Source organism: Drosophila bipectinata, chromosome XL, assembly GCF_030179905.1.
Source record: "Drosophila bipectinata strain 14024-0381.07 chromosome XL, DbipHiC1v2, whole genome shotgun sequence".
NCBI lineage: Eukaryota > Metazoa > Arthropoda > Insecta > Diptera > Drosophilidae > Drosophila > Drosophila bipectinata.
Window position 1 is genome coordinate 17918180 of NC_091734.1, and position 24116 is coordinate 17942295.

Below are 24116 nucleotides of genomic sequence, written 5' to 3' on the forward strand. Positions count from 1 at the left end.
GATCGATCAAGGCTCGAATAACGGCAGTTTGTCTAGTGCTGTTATTATGTAGTTGTACTAGAGCTGTAGCCAGCAAAATCGATCGAGTTGGCTGCGCGGCAGTGGCCATCAGCGCTGTAGTGGAATCGGAAGGTTGAGCAGTATCGGAGCTATCCCTTGCTGCGTTGTGAGTAATCGATGATGAGCTGGTATACGTCGTGGGAAAGTGAAGCAGGGTATGGTGACAATGTCCGCATTGTAAACAATTCTTGTTGCTGCCACACTGCAATAAGGGATGATAGATGCTGAGGCAATTTAGACATGCCTTTGTATGGTCAATAATTTGTTCATTCCGATCGGAAGTGGTCGAAAGTTTCGACTCTAAACCTATCTTGTATGGCTGCTTTTCATTGACCAACTTTGGTTTTATCTGATCCCCTCACTTGCCACTTTTTATTGGGTAGCCGATAACCAATGTGCAGCATGCTTTCACAGCAACGAATCCCACTATGTAAAGTAGATAGCCCAGTAGATAGAACCAAATGTTCGTGTTCAAGCATTGAATTGATTTTCATGTATCCTACAGAATTGTACAGAATAAAATCAGTTTCTAAACGGAATTCCTTGGAGCGCGACCTTATTATTTGGGGCTCCTTTTAACATTTGGTCCTTTGAGACATCCTGAAGTTTTATCCCCTGAGACTCAGGTTTAAAAAACTGGCACCTATAAGTGGCTGAAGAAAAATAATAATTCTCAGCCCAAGGTAGCTAAAAAATAAAGGCTGCGATCTGGGTAAAAAAGTGCCCAGTTTAAAAACCGTAGTCCTCTGTTGTTTCACATTAAGAGGTAAGAAACTCAGGGTATAAAATAATATAAATGCCAACGAGCATTAAAGAAGAGAAAGAGAAAAATATTTTCCATTGTACAGTGTGTTTTTATTTCGAAATCAACGAAAAAGTATTTATGTATTAGCGTAACCGAGGCTTTACATCGGAAAAGTAAAAAAATATATATATATTTTTGTTGGCGTAACCGAGGCCCTACATCGGAGAAGTTAAAAGTTAACTTCCGATTAACTTAAGTTAGAAGTTAAAAAAAAAAGTGATTGTGGGCGACAAAAAATAAATAAAAATAAAATAAAACACCAAAGAACCCCCTAAACAACATCCATAAAAAAATAAAAAATAAATAGAACCCCTGTGGGAGTCTGTACCTCCGGTGATCTCTGAGAGCGAGAGAGCGACCCATTATGACTCTCAATAAGGCCATACTTTGACTCTTGTCAATTCTTGTAATCTAATCTTATTCTTACAGCCGGAGTGAACAGACCACCGCGCATAAATATATATTTGAATATAGTTAACAATAGTTTCTATTATTGGTATGGTTACCGGGTAATACATTGGTGACGAGGTAAATAATACTTAATAATGAAACTAGAAGGAAATAAAATATAAATAGGAAAAAAAAAAAATAAATGCAGAAAAAAAAGATTCGCAATTTTCAATTGCACTATCCTTTTGGCACGCCGTTCGTCATGTAGACATAGAACTGGCGTTGACACACCGGCATACATACATACATACGTGTATACGTATACGGTGTATGCATGTTGCACACGATACATGTATGTACATGTGCATGCAAATTGAAATAAATAAAACAAGAAAATGTGCGAAAGCGAGAGATTATCTGACAAAGATCAGAGGCAGTTAGGCCCGAACTAAGCTGACAAAGGTCAGAGACAGTAATTATAATAATAATAAAAAAAAAAAAAGAAAAGGAGTTATCTGAAAAGGAGTTTTCAGAGGCAGTTAGCCATACATGTATGTACATACATATGTACTAAGCTGACAAAGGTCAGGGACAGTAAGACTGACAAAAGTCAGAGAAAAAAAAAGAATGAAAAAAAAACATGCATATGTTTAGTAAAGTAGGTACAGTTAGATACGAACTAACTGGAGTCAGAGACAGAATGAAGCGAAACTCAGTTTCATTAAATAAATTATATATATATATATATATATATATACATATGTGTATAGAGATATCCAAATTTTTACAGATGAACGCGGAATTACCCATTAAACCATTCTTGTGCGAAAGCATTGACAAAGCACTGCTTCGTTTGGAATGGGAGAAATGGCTGAGAGCATTTAAGATCTATGCTGAATCAGAGGAGATCATTGCGTGCAAGCAAAAGAGGACCAAACTACTCCATTTAGGTGGAATACAGCTGCAATCAGTAGCGTATTCATTACCAGATGCTGTAATCGATTTCGACGAAGAGGAACAAAATGATGTATTTCAGGTGTTGGTGGACAAATTGACAGCGTTCTTCTCACCCAAACAAAACTCGTCGTTCGAAAGACACATGTTCAGGAGTTTGATTTCATCTGGCGACGAAAGTTTTGCCAAATTTGTTTTGCGCCTAAGACAACAAATTAAGAGGTGCGATTTTGGATCAACGAAAGCTGACATCGAAGAGATTTGTCTTAAAGATAAGGTAATCGACGCTTGGGCATCAGGAGATTTAAAAAGGAAATTATTAGAAAAAGAACATTCACTGGATGAAATACTCGAGGCATGCCAAGTTGACGAAGAAATAAGAAAAGAATCAGCAATGATGACAAAGGGTACAGAGGAGCCGGTAAACAGAGTCGTGACAAGTAAACCGAAAGGAAATAGACGGAACTTCGAATGCGAGAGATGTGGACGTACTGGCCACAAAGATGACTGTCCTACTTGTCCAGCTCGACAGTCGAAATGTAATCGGTGCGGTCGGCTGGGCCATTTTGGACGGAAGTGCAGGACGAATTTAAAAAGACAGAACTCCCAATGGAGATCTACTAACCCAGGTGAAACGGGCTCCTACACTAAAAAGCCGAAAACGGAGGATTGTTTCAAAATAAATTGTGATGAGCAAGAAGAATGCCTCAAATGCAAAGTCGGGGGGGCAGACATATCTCTGATCATTGATTCGGGGTCTCGCTATAATCTCATCTGCCAAGACGACTGGTTCACTCTAAAAAGGAATAAAGCCACAGTGTTCAATGTTCGTCCTAACTCACAGAACCAGTTCAAAGGATATGCTTCGGACCAAATTTTAAATGTAATTTGCGTATTTGAGGCACCAATTTCTGTCGGTAAACAGGCTGAAATGATTGCCTCCTTTTTCGTCATTGAAAAAGGACAACAGTCATTGCTGGGACGAGAAACTGCAATTAAGTTGGATGTGCTACGGCTGGGTCTGCAGATAAATCATATTGAGGAGGTATCGGTTTTTCCGAAGTGGAAGGGCGACAGTGTCAAGTTGGCAATAAATCAGGACATAAAACCAGTACAACAGCCCATGCGAAGGATACCAATTGCATTAGAAGGAAAGGTGCGCAAAAAGATTCAGGATGCTCTAAAGCGTGATATTATTGAACCTGTAAATGGCCCAAGTGCCTGGATCTCACCAATGGTTTTAGTTTTCAAAGAAAATGGAGACATTCGATTATGCCTGGATATGCGGCGAGCAAATCAAGCCATTTTAAGGGAAAACCATCCTTTACCGACGTTTGAAGCGTTCATGACTCAACTCAGGGATGCTAGATACTTCTCCAGGTTAGATCTCAAGGATTCATACCACCAACTCGAGCTACATGAACAAAGCCGAGCAATAACAACGTTTATAACTCCGTTAGGATTATTTCGTTACAAGCGATTAATGTTTGGAGTCAACTCGGCACCAGAGATTTTCCAAAGGAGGCTTGAGCAATTATTGTCGGGTTCCTCAAATGTCCTAAATTACATAGATGACATCATTGTTTTTGGAAAAACTGAGGACGAGCACGATGAAGCATTGAAAAGAGTTCGGGGCATTCTAAAAGAAAACAACGCAGTATTAAATGAAAAGAAATGTGTCTACAAAGCTTCTAAATTACATTTTTTGGGTCACATTTTATCGAATCATGGCATCGAGGCCGATCCGGAAAAAATTAACACCATCACATCTTTTCGACCTCCAAAGAACAAGGAGGAGACTCGCAGTTTTTTGGGCCTTGTAACATATGTAGGACAATTCATTCCAGAGTTAGCAAATAAAACTGACCCATTGCGACGACTGCTCAAAAAGGACGAGAAGTTCACCTGGGGTGCTCCGGAACAGGATGCGTTTGATAAACTGAAATCGTGTCTGGCGAAAATTCCTAACTTGCAGTATTTCAATCCAAAGCACAAAACACAGTTAATTGCAGACGCCAGTCCGGTTGCATTGGGAGCTGTATTGCTGCAATTCCATGGAGACGATGAACCGAAAATAATATCTTTTGCTAGTCGAAGCCTGACAGATGTCGAAAAGCGCTATTCGCAGACCGAAAAGGAGAGCTTGTCATTAGTTTGGGCAGTGGAAAAATTCTTCTATTATCTAGCTGGATTAGAGTTCGAACTAATAACATATCATAAACCACTAGAAACCATTTTTAAACCATCTTCGAAACCTCCAGCGAGAATCGAAAGATGGCTCCTCCGCCTCCAAGCTTTCAAATTCATTGTTAAATATAAAACCGGAAAGGAGAATATTGCGGATACTTTTTCTCGTCTATGCAAATTAAATCCAGGATATTGTTACGACATGAAAGGCGAACATAGCATTCTCCACGTAATCGAAAACGCGACTCCGTCGTCCATGACGATCACTGAAATTGCAGAGAAAAGCATTAACGACGAGGAGATTGTAGATGCAATGTCGTGCCTGCAGGACGAATCGTGGAATGCTTCATCGTCAAACAGTCTGTTTCAGTTCAGACATGAGCTCTCACTTATTGGATCCATCATGATGCGAGGGACCCGCATAGTTATTCCAAAAGCGTTAAGACAGGCGATTCTAACGTTGGCACACGAAGGTCATCCGGGAGAGTCAGCGATGAAGCGACGATTAAGGTCCAAGGTATGGTGGCCGCAAATAGATCGAGACGCGGAGAAATTCGTCAATTCATGCAGAGATTGTATAATGGTATCGCAAGCATTAAACCCCACTGCTATGAAACGAACCACATTTCCAGAAGGACCGTGGATTTTTGCGGCTACAGACCTTTTGGGACCGTTACCTAACAACGAGCACATCCTAGTTTTTATCGACTACTATTCAAGATACATGGAATATAAATTTCTAAAATCGATCCCATCAACGTCATTGATCAGTACCATGAAAGAAATTTTCACCAGATTAGGCTTCCCTAAAAAGCTGAAAACTGACAACGGAAGACAATATGTGAGTGCAGAATTTAAGGAATATTGTAAGCAATGCGGAATCGAGCAAGTAACATCGCCACCTTATTGGCCTCAAGCCAATGGGGAAGTTGAGAATATGAATCGATCGTTAGTAAAAAGGCTAAAAATTGCATACACCAACAAGACAAATTTCAAGGAAGAAATACAATCATTTGTTATGATGTATAATGTGACTCCCCATGGAACCACAGGGTCTGCACCAACGGAATTAATGTTCAATCGCGTAATAAGGGACAAGATTCCGGGGGTGCAGGATTTAATGGGAGAATACAGTGACTCAGTAGAAAGAGACCGTGATGTAGTAAACAAACAGAAAGGCAAAGAATATGCCGACAAGAGGGGAGGAGCCAAAGAAATTAATGTTGAAGTGGGAGACAAGGTTTTTCTTAAAAACGTAATCTTTCCCCACAAGCTGACACCAAATTTTGACACCACCGAATACGTCGTAAAAGGAAGAGAGGGAGACATTATAAGAATAACAGGCGGGGGAAAAACTTTAACAAGGAATGTGAGCCATGTGAAAAACATTCCACAAACACAACCTCCAGCTGAGACCGAAGATCACTCTCCACCCTCCAGAAGCACAGGTGACGTTCTGCAGCCTTTAAATTTCAGGACACTGGATGAATCAAAACAGATGGAATCGACGACATCGGCACCCGGAGAAGGATTGAAGCTGAAGCTCATCAATAAGGGAGGGATGTGGGAGTCTGTACCTCCGGTGATCTCTGAGAGCGAGAGAGCGACCCATTATGACTCTCAATAAGGCCATACTTTGACTCTTGTCAATTCTTGTAATCCAATCTTATTCTTACAGCCGGAGTGAACAGACCACCGCGCATAAATATATATTTGAATATAATTAACAATAGTTTCTATTATTGGTATGGTTACCGGGTAATACAACCCCCAAACAACATCCACAAAAAATAAAACACCAAACAACATCCACAAAAAATAAAACCCCAAAGAACCCCCAAACAACATCCACAAAAGTTAAAAAAAAAAAAATACACCAAAATCAAACGAAAAAAAAAAACCCCGTGAAACAACATCAGGAGCAGCAGCGGCAGCGGCAACAACATCAGGAGCAGCAACAGCAGCGGCAACCACATCAGGAGCAGCAGCAGCAACAACATAAGCAGCAGAAAAAATTAGAAATTATAGTCTTCGGCAAGTTTTAGTTTTTTTTTTTTTTATATACTCGAATTTAGTTTTAAAACTTAAATTTAATTTAAATTTAAAAAAAAAAATAAAAATTTTCAATATGTCGACTAAGGATAAAATTCCCATTATTGAAGACCAGGTGCTCCTCACTCGGCAAATAGATGCGCTCTCGTAAAAAATTCTTATTTAGAAGAGGACAGGGAAATATTTAAAAAATTAGAGCAAAAAGCCATTTCGAACCATAATTATTTGATGAAACTAGGTCGAGTAGATCACGAATATTTTAAAACGAATCATTACAAAACTTAAGTTCGCAAATGACAAAATAAAAAAAATGATTGGCCAGGATGAGCTTTTTAAGAGGCTGGAGGGGGCTATCAAGAACCTCGAGGATTACCTCGAGAACACTTATGTGGAGATTCAGGAAAGGAAAAATGAAACCTTTCCGATAAGAATTAAAAAATTAAAAATGTTTCTTAGTAAAATCGATACAGTGTCCGATTTAATAAATAATGAAGGGCTCAATAATAAATATATGAAATACACATCGAGCTAATGGATAATAAAATCCAAGAAAAACATTTAACAAGGTAGAATGCTGTAGCCCTAGAATGGACAAACTACCTAGCCTACCAAAAATTGAGGTCCCCAATTTCTTTGGAAATTCCAAAGATTGGGACCATTTTTATGAATTATTTAATTAGCTGGTTCATTCAAGAACGGATTTAGGTCCATCCTTGAAGCTAAGCTATCTTAAAAGGGCTCTAAAAGGGGAAGCACGAAATGCGGTTTTCCATTTATTGCTTGGCTCAGGCAATAGTTAATTACGATGCAGCCTGGGAATTACTCATTGAGCGATATGAGAATAATAGGAAAATATTCTCAGATCAGCTTAATCGTCTCATTGAGCTTCCAAAAATAAATTTTGACTCATATAGGCATCTTAAAAATACAATTGATTCAGTCAATGAAACAATTTATATGATGCGCCTACAAACAAACCTGACCGAAGAATCAGATTGCATTTTTGCGCATATAATTTAAAAAAAATTAAATATTAAGGCTCTACAACAGTATGAGGGCCAAGTTAAAAAATCAAGTGAGATTCAAAATTTAAAGGATGTCACACAGTTTTAAGATCAACGGCTTAGTTCGTTGACATCAGTGGGAAATGAGTTACCCACAAAGAAAATTATAAAAAATAATACAGATGACCAAACATGCCCAATGTGCCAAATGCCCGGGCATCAATTTTTAGTCAAAGTTAATTGCTACAAATTTAAAGCATTAAGTCCTACAAATTTAAGCAGTTTATTGCTACAAATTTAAAGCATTAAGTCCACAGGAAAGAATGGACGTTGTTCAAAAATGGAACTGGTGCCACTTATGTTTAAAGCACAGTTCTGATACTAAGTGCAATAGCTGGTTAGAATGCTCGTATTGCCATAGAAATAATCACCATGTCATGATCCACGTAAATAGGGCAATAGTGAATACGTGCATGTGTTGTTGTTAGCCACCGCTTATGTTCAAATAAAAGGTCAAGATGGTGAATTTAAAAAATTCAGAGCTTTGATTGACAATGGGTCACAAAGTACTTTAATTTCTAAAAAGGCAGCTCAAAAATTAAAATTGCCTAAAATAAGATGTCCCACACAAATAAGTGGAGTATCACCAACAGGTTCCTGTGTTTCAAATCACAAAATAAAATTGACACTCAAGAAAAAAAGTAAATAGTCAAAAGAATTTAGCACAAACGCAATTATTGTACCAAGTTTAAAGCAAACTCTTCCCACAAATAATTTCAATGTTGATAAATTTGATTGGAGAGGCTATTATTTAGCCGATCCCAATTTCTGAAATTTCAATTTCAAATCTGGTCGTATTGATCTAATAATTGGTGCAGATTTATATCCACAAATTATTATGCCGAAGATAGTAAAAAGAGGTTTACTTCTCGGACAAAAGACGGTTTTCGGATGGATCGTGTCAGGTCGCACAAAATCCAATCCCAATAATCCCAAACCAATTATTTCTACAGCCTTGGTAAATACAATCCAAGATTGGAGGAAAGAAAAAAAAAGCTATGAAGAGCCTTCAAGACAAAAATACAAAATCTGTAATTTATCGTGGTGTCCTTTGGGGAAACATAAAATATTTCAGGAAGAAAGGGACAAAATTTAAAAAATTTCAATTTCGTAATTTCAAATGGTTATACAATTTACCTCATTCGTGTATGAAGAAGTTAGATAAAAAATTATTTATTTTCAATAGTAGAAACAAAAAGAAAAATAACCAACACGAAATAAATAAAAATCAAACCCAACCGAAATAGCAGAATCAATTTGAAAGGGAAAATTATAAAATTAGCTTGAAGTCCTCTAAAACCTTTCGAAAATAGCTCACCTGGCCAAACAAATAGAAGATATAAAAGCACTAAATTTTGAGTTAAAAAATGTCGATTTTCATCAGGTGTCAGGTCATAGCTCCTTACTTTTATAATAATAATCATAACTGTATTGATTTTAAGAAAACTAAAGTCAAAAAGACAATTGTTGAATATAGCATTACCATCCCCAATGCCAAATATTAAAAAAGGATAAAAAGTAAAATTATTTACACTAAAAAAAAAAGAAACAAGTTTGTAAAAAACAAGAACCTAAATTCTGTATCCTTTTGTAGAAGGTGATTACAAAAATTAAAATGAATATAAAAATTACTGTCCACTAAAATCGAAGAAAACATTGATATTTCAAATTACATTTAAAATAACCACTAAAATATAACAAAGGCACTTTTTTTGGCCCCTCGCAGGATGTTCAAGCATTAGGTTGAACATGAAATTAAAACTAACAATTCTAAAATTTTTGGAAAATTTCAATTCAAAAATACTGCTATATACAGTTCACTACATTTTGTTATCGAGCAATTATAATAATTTTCTAATACCGAGGAAATAAAATTTATAAATGTAATAGAAAAACAAAAATACACATATATATATATATATAATCTCTTAAAAGATATAAAGTAAAGAGAGTGATGATGTTAAATAAAATGTTAATCTAAAACAAGAAAGCAAAGCTAACTTCGGGCGGAGCCGAAGTTTATATACCCTTGCAGCTATAACCGGATATATATCGCAAACATCGGATATAGTTGGCCGATCCTTATGATTACATCATAATAAAACCAATTAATTACAATAAAGAATCTAAAAAAAAGTCCCAAGCTTCTATCTTCAAAAATTCGAAAGTTGATATTTCTACCAAATACCATTTCCGATCGTTCAGTTATATGTCAGCTATAAGATATAGTCAACCGATCGTTATGAAATTTGGTAGATCGGATTGACTGACCAAAAATAGAATGTGTACCAAGTGCCAGCTTTCTATCTTCAAAAACACGAATGTTGGGTCATTTCCGATCGTTCAGTTATATGGCAGCTATAGGATATAGTCGGCCGATCCTAATGAAATTTTGTAGGTCGGATTAACTGGCCAAAAATATAATCTGTACCAAGTTCCAGCTTTCTATCTTCAAAAACACGAAAGTTGGGTCATTTCCGATCGTTCAGTTATATGGCAGCTATAAGATATAGTCGGCCGATCCTTATGAAATTTGGCATGTCGTAATGGTTTGCCAAAAATAGCTCTCATGTCAAATTTGAACTCTCTAACTCTAAAAACACCAAAGTTATACCATTTCCGATCAATCAGTTATATGGCAGCTATAGGATATAGTCGGCCGATCCTTATGAAATTTGGCATGTCGTAATGTTTTGCCAAAAATAGCACTCATGTCAAATTTGAACTCTCTAACTCTAAAAACACCAAAGTTATACCATTTCCGATCAATCAGTTATATGGCAGCTATAGGATATAGTCGGCCGATCCCGGCCGTTCCGACTTATATACTGCGTGCAAAGGAAAGAAGGGTGTGTGCAAAGTTTCAAGACGATAGCTTTAAAACTGAGAGACTAGTTTGCGTAGAAACAGACAGACGGACAGACGGACAGACGGACATGCTCATATCAACTCAGGAGGTGATCCTGATCAAGAATATATATACTTTATAGGGTCGGAGATGTCTCCTTCACTGCGTTGCACACTTTTGGACAAAATTATAATACCCTCTGCAAGGGTATAACAACACACACTTTTTTGTGGCCCTTTCCAGAATGTTTAAGCATTGAACACGATTGTAGGCATAAATTTCAAAGATAGAGTTTCAAGGGATTGGACCCATAGAAATATGAGATAAACAGCATGGTCTAAAACCGATCCCCTGTAAGCCTAACATAAATATCGCACTTGAGAAAGGGTCGCATAGCTGGTCAGCGTGCAGTGCATAGGTTTAAGATTTTCATGTATCCTACTTATAAGAGAATTGTACAGAAAAAAATCAGTTTCTAAACGGAATTCATTGGAGCGCGACCTTATTATTTGGGGCTCCTTTTAATAGCTTGGTTAACCAACCCGAGTTCTTCCTCTCGAAACGCACCTTACATCTTTTCGATTTTTTCCATCTTTTAGAAAGAGTTTTGCGAAAATTTGTAATGGTACATTTTATAAATGTCAAGTCCGTCTCGGATCATTTGGATTTATCAACTATATAGCTGAAAATGTGATCAAACGTTGCAGATCTCTTTTTTGTGGCGTCTGCTTCCCCATGCCATACTGCAAAAAGTGCTTGTTAACAGGCGGACATGATTGCTGAAAATATCGCTAAATTTAACAGGGGCACGTTGTGGCAGCTAAAAATGGATAATTTTAACACTAGACAAACCGTAGTTTGTAATGTGTGGGATCTTGTATAAGTTCCAAACAGAACCAAGATGCAAGGTGTTCTGCAAGGTCCAGAGTATATATCTTAGGGACGTATGGATGGGAGTGAAGGGCGTGCACTTCTTGTGGTCTTAGACTTAGCTCGACGGATGGGGCAGGTTCTTTTAACGTATCCATACTACACATCATCAAAATAAATTAAGTGCCTTAGCTCGAAAATTCATAAAGAAACCCGGATGATTTTACATTATAATCAAATATAATCAATAATAATAATAATAATAATCAATAATACCAATTAGGGATTTCTATTGAAACAAAGTAATATTTCCTTTACATCAATTACAATTCATTTTGTTATAATTCATGTTTATAATTTAGATATATATATATATAAGAAGTATTAATGTTATTGTAATAAGTTCAAGAATTAAATTTAGCTACATTTTAGATTAAAAATTAATAAGTTTGCGGTGATATAGATTCAAATTATTCAAGATTCATGACGTACAAAATTTACTTTATAAGGCAAAAGTATATGTGGTTTCTTTCATTGGTATCCACTTACCGAAGTTCACCGCCATTGAGCTCAAGGACAGGAACGCTATAGGTGTTTATAATAATAATTAATAAAAAATATTACAATAAATTTGTTTGGCCATGCTCGAATATTATCGCAAATAAGTTTGCGAGGATATAGATTCAAATTATTCAAGATTCATGACGTACAAAATTTACTGTATAAGGCAAAAGTATATGTAGTTTCTTTCATTGGTATCCACTTACCGAAAATCACCGCTGTTGAGCTTAAGGACAGGAATGCTATAGGTGTTTAAAAAAATAATTAATAAAAAATATTACAATAAATTTGTTTGGCCATGCTCAAATATTATGGCAAAGTTCGTACTTCAATTAAATTCCAAATATTACTCTTTTAATTTCATCGTGACTTATATATATATATAAATATATATTTATTTATACTAAAATTAATCAAGAAACTGTAAATAATTATGAATAATTAGGAATAATTCAAATAATTAGAAATTTATACATTTAATTATTTGCAAAATTATAATAAGAAATAAAAAGTGTGAGGGAAATTTTCTTCCGTGAAAACTCCATAATGAAATAAGCTAAATATAAACTGGAAAGCTTTGTAATAATTATTAAGCAGGCTAATGTTTATAAAAATTCACTGCTGATAGATACGACCGTAAACATATAATTCGCAAGAGTTTTCTCTCCGTGTAGCGAAATTAAGGTGTCCATTATGTCACCGGAAAAACTGCAGTCGCCTTTTGACTCCAAAGTTGATCAAAAATGATTCTATCCGATTCTGTCGGAATTAATCCAGGTCTAATATTGCTGCATTCCTTAGCTCCTTCACTAAGCTAGCCGATTACGTAACTCTGTACTCGCCGATTACATAACTCGGTACTAGCCGATTACGTCATCTCATACTAGCCGCACTGGCACGTGGAACTGGGAAAATAATTCTTCAAAGAAAACTGCACTGAACTAACTCCAAAACATACCTGGCATAAAATTAACTAAAATCACTAATTCACTGATTTCCACAGCTAGTTCCGCTGGGATTTAATAAATTCTTCCTTGGATTTTGTTTTAATAAAATACGAGTTTATCTCAGCCTTATGTATGCAGCCTTATCTCATAAGCGTATGCAAGTTAGTGTCTAAGCTTCCCTATATTAATCTAGCCCTAACTATGCTAGAATAAAAAGCTCTAAAAAGCTTTCACATAACTGATGCTGCACTATTATCTCGAAATGCCAAAAACCCAATAGATGAGATCGCGTGATATTTTTCGTTCACTTATCCAAGGTGACCGGAGAATAATAGATACAACACTTTAGCTTTTAAAAAGATCTTAATTTCTATGTTTCCCTGTGATATGAATGCCCTGTTAGAAATTCACACACTACACCACAGTTAATGCCACAAAAATCTTATTCGCAGGGGTCATTAACTGAAATTACTAATATTAACCAAATAAACAATTTTTATTTCCGATATGTTCGATAAATGATATCTTCCTAATATTTTTCCTACCTCATTTACCAATTCATAATAAGAACGTCCTACTTTCTACTTTATTTTGGCTTTTATAAAAAGAGGTGCTAACTTAGCGTTAAACTTCTTGGTGGCGTTACTTTGTGCGAAATTGCAAGCAAAGACTTCATCACCGCTTTTAAATTCTATTGATCTACTTCTTAAAGTATAAACTTTGGCGTTTGTATCATGTGCCAAAGATATGTTATTCTTAGCTTTATTGCGAATACACTGCAAAGCATCGGAAGGCTGTATTTCCGCATTATCTTTTAAGAGATTTAAATTTCTTAACAGTTCGTGAAGAACCATATTCTGACCGAAGGTCATAAAATAAGGCGAAAATCTAGTGCTTTGATGGATACTGGCTCTTAGCGCTGTGCTTATCTCCGGCAGATGTCTATCTTAATTGGAATGATCTGAACCTATATATGCGCGTATCGCGGAGAGAACGGATCGGTTTAGGCGTTCGCTGGCGTTAGCCTGTGGCGAATAGATAGCTGTACAAATATGCTTCGTTCCAAACTGGGCCAAAAATTATTTAAATTTGGATGATCGGAACTTTGAGCCATTAATTTCTGCGAGAAATTCACAGATTCTGCTCGAAGTGAACTTTTTGATCGGATGCAAAAAGTGGAACTTAGTATAATGATCGACTATGACTAGTATGACGATATTTCCTCTTTTGGATCTTGGATATGGGCCTAATAAATCCATGTACAATTTTTGAAAGGGTCTATCTGATGTCATCGGCTTTCCCATTGGAAGTTTCAGCACCGCATTTGGGCTTTTCGTGGTACGACATACGGAACAATTCAAAACGTAATCCCGTATTTGGGTTACCATTTCTGGCCAAAAAAAAAAAATCTTTTAAGATTTCTTATCATTTTTCCGATTCCGCAGTGAGCTACATCCGGGGGAACATGTGCTCTGTATAAAATACCTGATCTTAGTTTTGAAGGTACCCATAGTTTCCATGAATTCATTTCTTGAACAACGTCACCTGTTTCCTGCTCTACTCTTTTATAAACAAAATTGTCTACGATCTTTAGATCGGTGTATTCTGCTGATTGGAATTCGACTGAAGTCAAATCTATCATCGGTCCGAAGTCGGTGATTTCAGATACTGCTGGTTCATGCTGACGGGAAAGAGTGTCGGCTACTACACTGAAAGTACGACGCCTATGTTTAATCTTCATATACTTGACAAAAGGCTGTAATATGACCGCCCATCGTCCAACGCGACCTGTCAAATCTTTCTGTTCCATAAGCCACTTCAATGACGCATGGTCCGTGACTACGGTAAATTCTAAACCTTTAATATACGCTATAAATTTCTTTCCACCTTTGACTACTGCCAAGCACTCTAGTTCGGTCACCGTGTAATTGCGCTGCGCTTTCGACAGTTTCTCGGACATATAGGCAATCGGCATTTCGTCGCCACTAGCGTTGGCTTGTGCCAACACGCATCCCACTCCATATATACTGGCATCACATAGTAATATGAAGGGTCTGGAAAAATCGGGGGTGTTCAGTATCGGTGCAGATGTCAACTTGTCTTTCAAGTCAACGAATGCTTTGTCTGCCTCTTGGTTCCATTCTAATGGTCTATTTTTCCGTAACAACTGAGTTAACGGAAAACTAACAGTTGCATAATTGTCTACAAAGCGTCTGTACCATCCTGTGAAACCTAAGAAACGGGAAATTCATTTATAGCTCTAATTTTGTCGGTGTCTGTCTTAAGCTGACCATATCCGATAATGAATCCAAAATATTTTATTTCGCGCATGCAAAAGTTTGACTTTGCTACGTTTATTGTCAAATTGGCTTTCCTTAGACATAGAGCTACTTCTTGAAGAAGCTGCATATGCGACTCAAAATCTTCAGATAAGATAAAGAGATCGTGCAAACAAACAAAAACTCTTGTACGCAAATGAGCTGGAATCCATAGTCCATTAATCTACAAAGTGCCTGGGGTGCATTGCACAGGCCTACAGGTCGCCTACATCGATAGCGTGTTCAATGAGATGAGTGCGGCCCAAGCCTTCTCTGTCAAAAGATGGGAATCTTTGAATGACCTTATCGAGGTTGCCTTGTTGTTCGGGTGACAAAAGGTGCATCTTCGGATTTTCCTTTTGTTCATCCTTATCAATATTTATTTCGGAAATCTTAGGACTGATCAGGCTGTGGACCAAGTTAAAGAATTTCCAAAAATCTATTCCTAAATAAACATCCTGGCTTAATGTTGGGATAACGTAGAATTCAATGGGCTTTGTTTCGCCACGGTAAGAAATGTTAAACACATATTTTCCTACCACGGGACATTTATTATTATTAGCCGTTCGAATATTTCCCGAATATTTTTTAAGTTTGTGATTGCTCATTTTGGTAGCCGCGTTTCCTCCTAAACAACTTACGGATACTCCTGAATCTAGCAATGCAACATAATTCTTCTCTCCTACAATGATGTCTGTATATAGCCTGTCATCAGAGTTACCAAGTATCTAGGAAACTAAAGGGGCCCATCCACAGGCGAGCATGTTCGTCAACCTGCTCGCCTAATTGAATTTTATTTTCCTCACTAACTAGAAACAACATTCGTGCGAACATCATTTTTCGATAAATTTTCAAACTATAAACATGTCAACGGACAACGACTGCGGCACTGTAATTGCACTTATGGCAATAAGTATTTGCTTAAAAAAAAAGAAAAAAAAAATAAAGCGAAAAAAAGGAAGCACAGTGCTGATCGAACTCTTTATATTTTTTCAGTTGAACTTCTTATGCATTAATACACAAATGCTTGTTTTTATCTTTATCGCTTTTGGCGTGCCATAATGCAGGCTCATTTTTTAGGCAATAAATAAAATCTTGCAGGAACTTTCTATTCATTTTTCTCTACCAAAACGTTTTTCAAACTGACGTTCGTGCCAACATTGTCATCCATTGGCGAGCATGTTGTTGCAAACGTTGTCAAAATAGAACGGTTTCAATTTCATTCGAACATTTTGAAGAACACAAAATTTGACAACGAACACTACCATCCACAAGAAAAATTTCGGCGAGCACAACATGTTCGCCCAACATGCTCGCCTGCGGATGGGCCCCTTAAATTTCTCCTGGTATTAGTAATATTTCTCCAAAATGATTTTAAACGAGCGGTCGAGCGTTTTTAAAACAAATTCAAAAATTCGTTTGGGCGTCGAATTTTCGTATCCGAATATGCGACACTTGGCTGCATTATACCTATTCCATCTAATGTGTAGAGGTGCGAATGGGTTTCGCTCGGTAACTGCGTTCAGTTGCTCTTGCGCTTCTTTAACGTTAATATTCTCGGGAATAGGTGTTGAGTATTCCGTTTGAGAATAAGCTTCTTTAACTAGTGGTTTGGGTTGTAAGGATGCGTCAGATTGGTGGTGTTCTGCGCATCCCTCTTTAACTCCGCTAGACATAGACATCTTTAGCAGACAAAATACTGATCGGACTTCCATACAATCGTCGAACCTATGTCCTGACTTCTGACAATTCCAGCAAACTATCTTCCTCCTATGGATTTCGTCTACTTTCATTTCTACTTGATCTTCTGACATGGAATATAAGAAGAGACATGGATCTCTTCGCGTATTCTAGTGAGAGTATTAATACCTAAATGCATCAATTCGTAACGTAACGAGTTATTTGCATTCTTTGCATGGATTTTTCGGAAATGGGAACCTTGAGTCTTCCTAACAAAGTTTCTACAGCAAACTGGTATTCTTCGAATGGTTCTTGTTCTAATTGCCGTCTAGCATTGATCAAGTCCCAAATGTCCATGTCGGAGTCTACCTTCTGGAACTTTTCTCGAAATTCTTGCTGGACGGTTTTCCAAGTGAAATTTTCACAAGAACAATGAAACTTCCAAAACCATTCATTCGCCTTTCCCGCGAACAACAAGTACAAATGATCACACAAAAGTTGATAATCCCCTCCTAAGTTTTTTGATGTTAGGGAGCGAATACGATATAAAAAGTCAATACGATACGATAATACGAAGCTTGCTCTATTGATGTGTTAATTATTTGGGATATGTTCTGTAACATAGCTATTTTGCTGAGCTTGTATACAAGATTGTACTAGATCGGTTATTTCGGTCTGCCTAACCCTTCTCGATTGTTATCAACCTCAAGGAGTTGTCCTTTACGTTGCATTGACCTTGTCTGTACCCCTCTTTTTGGTATAGCACCTTTCCCTGTGTTACTGGGATTACCTCTGGTTGGTTCAACGCTAGGATCTAAAGTTTCTCCTACAGTCTCTGCCCCGTTCAATTCAATCATTAAATTATTGTTTGCAAGAGAAAGCAGGTTAACCGAGCAACTACTATTGCAAACTGGACAAATTGACTTTACTTGTAAAAGTGGCATTAAACAGCTGTAATGAAATTTATGATTACAAGGAGTCGTTGCTAACATCTCATTCAATGTCACAGGCTCGCAACAAATGGAACAAATAGTATCCTGCTCTCCTACGCTTTCAGCCGGATTCTCTAAACTGTGTCTTACTGCCATGGTGAAATATTATATTATCTCTCCGATACACAAATGATCAAATTTAAAGAAAAAAAATATAGAGTTAGAAATATAATAATAAAAAATACCAAACTAAAAAAATCAACAAAAATCCAAAATCAATAAATCAAAAAAAAAAAAATTAAATCAAATCCAAAAATCAATATCAAATCCGAAATCAAAAAAAAAAAAAAAATTAAATCCGCCACCAAAACTCCTATATAGCTCTTCGGGAATCCGAAGTGTGATGGAACACTTAACTGATTAAAGCTCTCATTCTCTGATTCTATTTGGGGACACACTTTTAGATTACTGACCCGTATAACTTCCGATAAAATGTACATCCGGTTGGTCAAGAGCTAAAATTCCTCCAGCGTCTTGCAGTTCCTAACCAGGATTTATTATACGGACCTGATACGTCTGAAATTATAAAGCGTGGTGAGGTCTGGTTATGCAAAGCGACTCTGGTCGATCAGTCCAATCTGCTGAACTGCAATCGCAATTCCGAGAGACGAACCGATTATGGATTCCATTACTCTCCAAGTTAAACAGACTTCCTAGGTATTACGAGGAAAAAAAAATACTATTTAGATATATCATTGTCTGACGGGTCAAGATGCCAAAAAAACTGTAGCTTCTTGCAGTTCCACGAAAGACGATAAAAAAAAAATAAAAAGGAATCTGACTAGTTAATAGCCTTCTAAAGCCAAAACTCTAATCAGGCCCCTCAAGTTAGGCGCCAATTTTGTATCGTGTGGGATCTTGTATAAGTTCCAAACAGAACCAAGATGCAAGGTCGAGAGGATATACCTTAGGGACGTATGGATGGGAGTGAAGGGCGTGCACTTCTTGTGGTCTTAGACTTATGATTGATGATTTAATGATGATTTAAGGATTTAAATTTATAATCAAATCCGAAAACAAGGAAACAAATCCCCTAAAATACAAACAGCTTCAGAAGAGAGAGAATGATTTCGATCAGTTGTAGGGTAATTAGATGTTCATTTTACCCTAGTCTTAACCCACCCGACCTTGGCGAGATCTACGACGTTTGATTCGTCCCATATCACAATCCTATGTGATACCTATTATGATTCCAGCATGGCTATTTAAGGGTTCGGCGGCGGAACGGTTAGAGCCTTAAGCCTTCATAACTTCCAAAATACTCAAAGAAATATTCATATAAACTTGATTCATTTTACCAATTAGGGATTTCTATTGAAACAAAGTAATATTTCCTTTACATCAATTACAATTAATTTTGTTATAATTCATGTTTATAATTTAGATATATATATATATATATATAAAGTATTAATATTATTGGAATAAGTTCAAGAATTAAATTTAGCTACATTTTAGATTAAAAATTAATAAGTTTGCGAGGATATAGATTCAAATTATTCAAGATTCATGACGTACAAAATTCACTTTATAAGGCAAAAGTATATGTGGTTTCTTTCATTGGTATCCACTTACCGAAGTTCACCGCCATTGAGCTTAAGGACTGGAACGCTATAGGTGTTTAAAATAATAATTAATAAAAAATATTACAATAAATTTGTTTGGCCATGCTCAAATATTATCGCAAAGTTCGTACTTCAATTAAATTCCAAATATTACTCTTTTAAATTCATCGTGACTTATATATATATGTCAAATCATGTTCGATGTTGTTGTTCTTGTTTTCCATTGCGGCGCAACGAGTTTCAGCCTTGTACACACTTCAAGTTCTGGTACGCAACTGCCAGCGTCTAATTCTCTACCTCCTGTGCATACTACCGAACCTCGATCGGCGACAGCGACACAACGCTGTCGCCTCGCTACAAAGCGACAACATCCTAGCAACGGTTGCCTGGCAACCTGGAGGACTCTGGGACACGAAAATGTGTATTCGCACACACACACACATACATTCGCCGACACGGCCATCCTGACCCTAACACGACCTCGTGTAGAAAATAGCAACATTCGAATTTTCTTTCTTTCTTTTAATTATTAGACTGAACATTAAATAGTTTCATAACAAAATCCAATTTTCTTATCTTAATTCATAACAAATTATCATATTGACAGTTTCACAAAACAGTATTCAGTTCCATAACTATAATTTTTTTTCATCAATTCAATTTTCTTTCTTTCTTTACATTTCTTTGTTTTTCTTCTTCTTTTATATAATCCATTCTTCCTCATTATTCACTCTTATAGTCGCATAATCAAATACCCCACACGCCATGTTCAAAACAAACAATATGTTTTGCACTTGTGCTTGCATTATATTTTATGGACTCAGTACTCTGCCATTTTCATCGGCCAGCAGTACAACTTTGTCACCCTTATTGGTGTACTTCATTTTCTTCTTCAATACTCTCAGTATTTTCATTTTCACTCTTTTCTTCAATACTCTCAATATTTTCATTTTCACTCTTTTCTTCAATACTCTCAATATTATCAATATTTTCATTTTCACTCTCTTCTGTAGCGGTTACGTTTCTTACATCTAAATTATTATAATCATCGTACACATTTAGCTCTTCGGGCACTTGCCCCTCTGGTAATTTTCTTAAATCCTCATGTGCATATTTATAATTTCTTTTATTAGTTAAAGACTTTAAAATGTACCTGTCACCTTCCAGAACTTTTACTATTTCAAAAGGCCCCCTAAATTTTGGACTTAGCTTAGTCTGGTGTCTTTCTTCGCTCTTAAGTAATACAAAATCTCCTATTTTGTGCCTTTTTACTTTTGCCTTATTCCTATCAAATCGTTCTTTATCATAAGCTGCACTGGCTAATACATTCTTTGCAGCTTGCGCTCTTACGTTTGGCAAATCAATAACATTTTCTATATCACTAGGTGGAAGTAATCCCAATGGGCGTGCTACCTTTCCCAATAACATTTCTAAAGGACTTGCTTTCGTAGTGCGATTGGTTGTACAATTAATTGCCAACTGCACCTCTCCCAACACATCCTGCCAAGACTGTGTTCCCGTTTCAACCGCCGTTAACATATTCTTCAACGTGCTCATAGTTCGCTCCACTTGACCATTAGCTCGACTTGCACCAGTGGCTATCAAATGCAAGTTTATTTTTTGATCTGAACAAAATTGACTGAACTTTGCGCCTGTAAAACACCTCCCCTGGTCAGCTATTATTCGGTTTGGTACTCCAAACAATGAAACGGCAGATTGAACGGCCCTTATACAACTCTCACTGTCCAATTTAAGACTATGACTAAGATAGACATATTTGGTAAACGCGTCTATCTGAACAATGACATACTCCTTCTGATCACTCTTGCCACTTAATTTTCCTGTTATATCGATGTGGATAGTGTGCCAAGGAATAGTGACTTTTGGTATTGGATGTAATTCCACCTGTATTTTTCCTGAAGTGGATTTTGACATTTTACAAGTGATGCAGTTGTCGACAAATTTTTTTACGTATTTTGACATATTGTCAAACCAGTAGAAATCGTAAGTTTTATCTAATGTCTTTTCGAAACCTAAATGCATTATGGACTCATGCACTTGATTTATGACAGACCATCTGAAAGCTCGTGGCACCACTGGTAAGCAACGTGTTCTCCCATTTCTTTGTATCTTTCTATGAAGAACTTCTGCCCTTAATTCATAGGTTTTCGCAATATCTTCAGGCAGAGAAAAGTTTTTAAAATTTTTAACAATTTCGACTATGTTCAAATCTCGACGTTGTTCAGCAATAAGCCAGTTGCTTGAAATTTCAGCTAAATTTACTCTTTTTTCTTCGACTATTTTTGCGGTTGTAGTATACTTTTGTGAAAGGGGATTTCTTGATAAAAAGTCAACGTGTGCCATCCTTTTCCCTTCTCTATACTGAATATCGAATGTGAATGCCTGCAAATAACCCCACCAACGCTGAACTCTAGTGGTTAAATCTCGTTTATTTCTCGACGCCTTAAGCGAGTTGCAGTCAGTATAAACTACAAAATTCCTGCCCAGCAAATAATGTCGAAAATGCTTAATGGCGTTCACGACAGCTAAGGTTTCCAACTCGTACGAGTGATATCTTGATTCTGCCGGTGAAGTAGTTTTGCTATAGTATTCTATTACCTGGGGTTTGTTATTAATTTTGTGTAATAAAATTGCACCGTAGCTACTGCAACTGGCGTCTGTGTGTAATTCGATTGGATAATAAGGGTCAAAAATAACAAGGACTGGTTTGTCGGTAAGAGTGGCAATGACCTTTTTCCGTATCTGTTCATGCTCTGTTTTCCAAATAAATTTGTTTTTATCTGCAGTTAAGAAATATAGCGGTTTCATTAATTGTGAAAATCCCTTAATAAACTGTCGGAAATAGGATGCTAGCCCAATGAATTGTTTAAGTGAAGTGACTGACTGTGGAGGCGGAAGAGCAGTCAACGCTACAACTTTCTGTGGGTTTGGACGAATCTCACCCGCACTTATATTGTAACCCAAATATTGAACCGATGTTTTCATGAATGAGCACTTTGTAAGATTGAATGAAAACCCAGCCTTTGTCAAAACATCTAGAACGATCTGTAATCTTTCTAGCGCCTCGCATTTTGTTGAGGCGGCTATCATGATATCATCCATATAGACGATGACAAAGGAATTTGCTAGATCCCCTAGCGCCTGTATTACTAATCGTTGAAAAACGGAAGGTGCGTTTTTGAGCCCAAATGGCATGGACAGGAACTCGTATTGACCATCCGGAGTCACAAACGCCGTGTACTCGATAGAATCTGAATGTAAAGGAATTTGGTAATATCCGCTGGCCATGTCTAGACATGTAAAGTAATTAACTCCCCCAAGCCTATTGATTTGATCTTGTATAAGTGGTAAAGGGTATTTATCAGCGACCGTATTTGAATTCAGCTCTCTAAAGTCAACACAAAGTCTGTCCGTACCATTTTTTTTCTTCACTAATAACATAGGGCTTGCATAAGGTGAGCAGCTTGGCCTAATTATATTGCATTTTAGCAGTTCATTAATTTTGTCCCTAACCAAATCTCGCTCGCATGGACTTAAACGATATGGCCTTCTCTGTACGGTTTTTGTTGGATCAATCAACCTAATTTTCATTTCGCCAATTCTGACTTTAGTACTTGGGATCCCAGTTATAAATGAATTTGAGTACTTTGCCAACAGTGAGTGTAGTTTTATTTTATCTTGTCCCTCAAGCTCAGTATCAATATCGGCTGGCTCATTGCCGGTACACAAATTAACTACTTTGGTCTTTATTTGGGTTGGGCTTTGTTGGGTTTTATTAGTCGCGAATTGATTTTGTTGTTTCTTGAATCTGCATTCAGACATTTTATGGCCCACTTTTCCGCAGAAATGGCACTCTATCGGTGATTGTTTTTGCCGTTTAGAATAAGCTTCAGACTGATGCTCCATAGCGCCGCTTTTCCTTTTAATAAAAGTGAATGCTTTTAATTCGGACTGTAGATCGCCTCTGGTTCGAACATTTGATGTAAAACTTAAACGCTGCAATCGGTGATCGAAGCTTGCCAGCAGCGCAAGGGTCACAGACACAGCAATCTCTTCGTTATCCATTTGACGCCATTTCGTCGTTAGTTCGGTAACCATGCGACTTGCATGAACAGCCAAACTCTCGCCATCAGTCGGTCGATTTGATAGCATATTAAGAAACATAGCGGCTGGTGTTTCTATAGTGTCGAAGCGTTGTATAAACAATTCTTTAAGCTCAGGCCAAGTAATTTCAGCATAGCACACTTGCGAAAGCCTTTGCGAAGCACTTCCTTTTAAAGCCGAACTCAAAGCCATAACTAACGCACTGCTTCTCAATGTGTTTTCTTGTAAAATTATTTCCACCGTTGTGCACCACGATGATGCGTTGGCTCCTGGTTTGTCTGGGTTGAATTTGGGTAGATGCACAGTTTTGTTCTGCCCTGCATCAGGTACAGTTGTTTTTATGGCTCTGACTAGTTCAATTAAATTTTTATTTTGCAATTCCATCAGGGTACGCCATGGTCCATCTAGTGTTGAAGGCTGGTGGCCAGATCCCACTTCTGATGTCAAATCATGTTCGATGTTGTTGTTCTTGTTTTCCATTGCGGCGCAACGAGTTTCAGCCTTGTACACACTTCAAGTTCTGGTACGCAACTGCCAGCGTCTAATTCTCTACCTCCTGTGCATACTACCGAACCTCGATCGGCGACAGCGACACAACGCTGTCGCCTCGCTACAAAGCGACAACATCCTAGCAACGGTTGCCTGGCAACCTGGAGGACTCTGGGACACGAAAATGTGTATTCGCACACACACACACA

General features: G+C 37.2%; 1 protein-coding gene across 1 annotated transcript in view; it reads right to left on the reverse strand.

The window, feature by feature from the left end:
• Nucleotides 1–19349, reverse strand: part of LOC138926222 (low-density lipoprotein receptor-related protein 8-like) — a 277297-nt gene extending 257948 nt beyond the window's left edge. Inside the window, exons 1-3 of the mRNA XM_070279436.1 lie at nucleotides 19304–19349; nucleotides 11998–12033; nucleotides 11780–11815 (exon numbers count right to left, since the gene is read on the reverse strand). Of these exons, the coding sequence (XP_070135537.1) occupies nucleotides 11780–11815; nucleotides 11998–12033; nucleotides 19304–19319 (88 nt within the window). The 5' untranslated portion in view covers nucleotides 19320–19349. The remainder of the gene's footprint in view (nucleotides 1–11779; nucleotides 11816–11997; nucleotides 12034–19303) is intronic.
• Between the last annotated feature and the right edge of the window lie 4767 nt (nucleotides 19350–24116).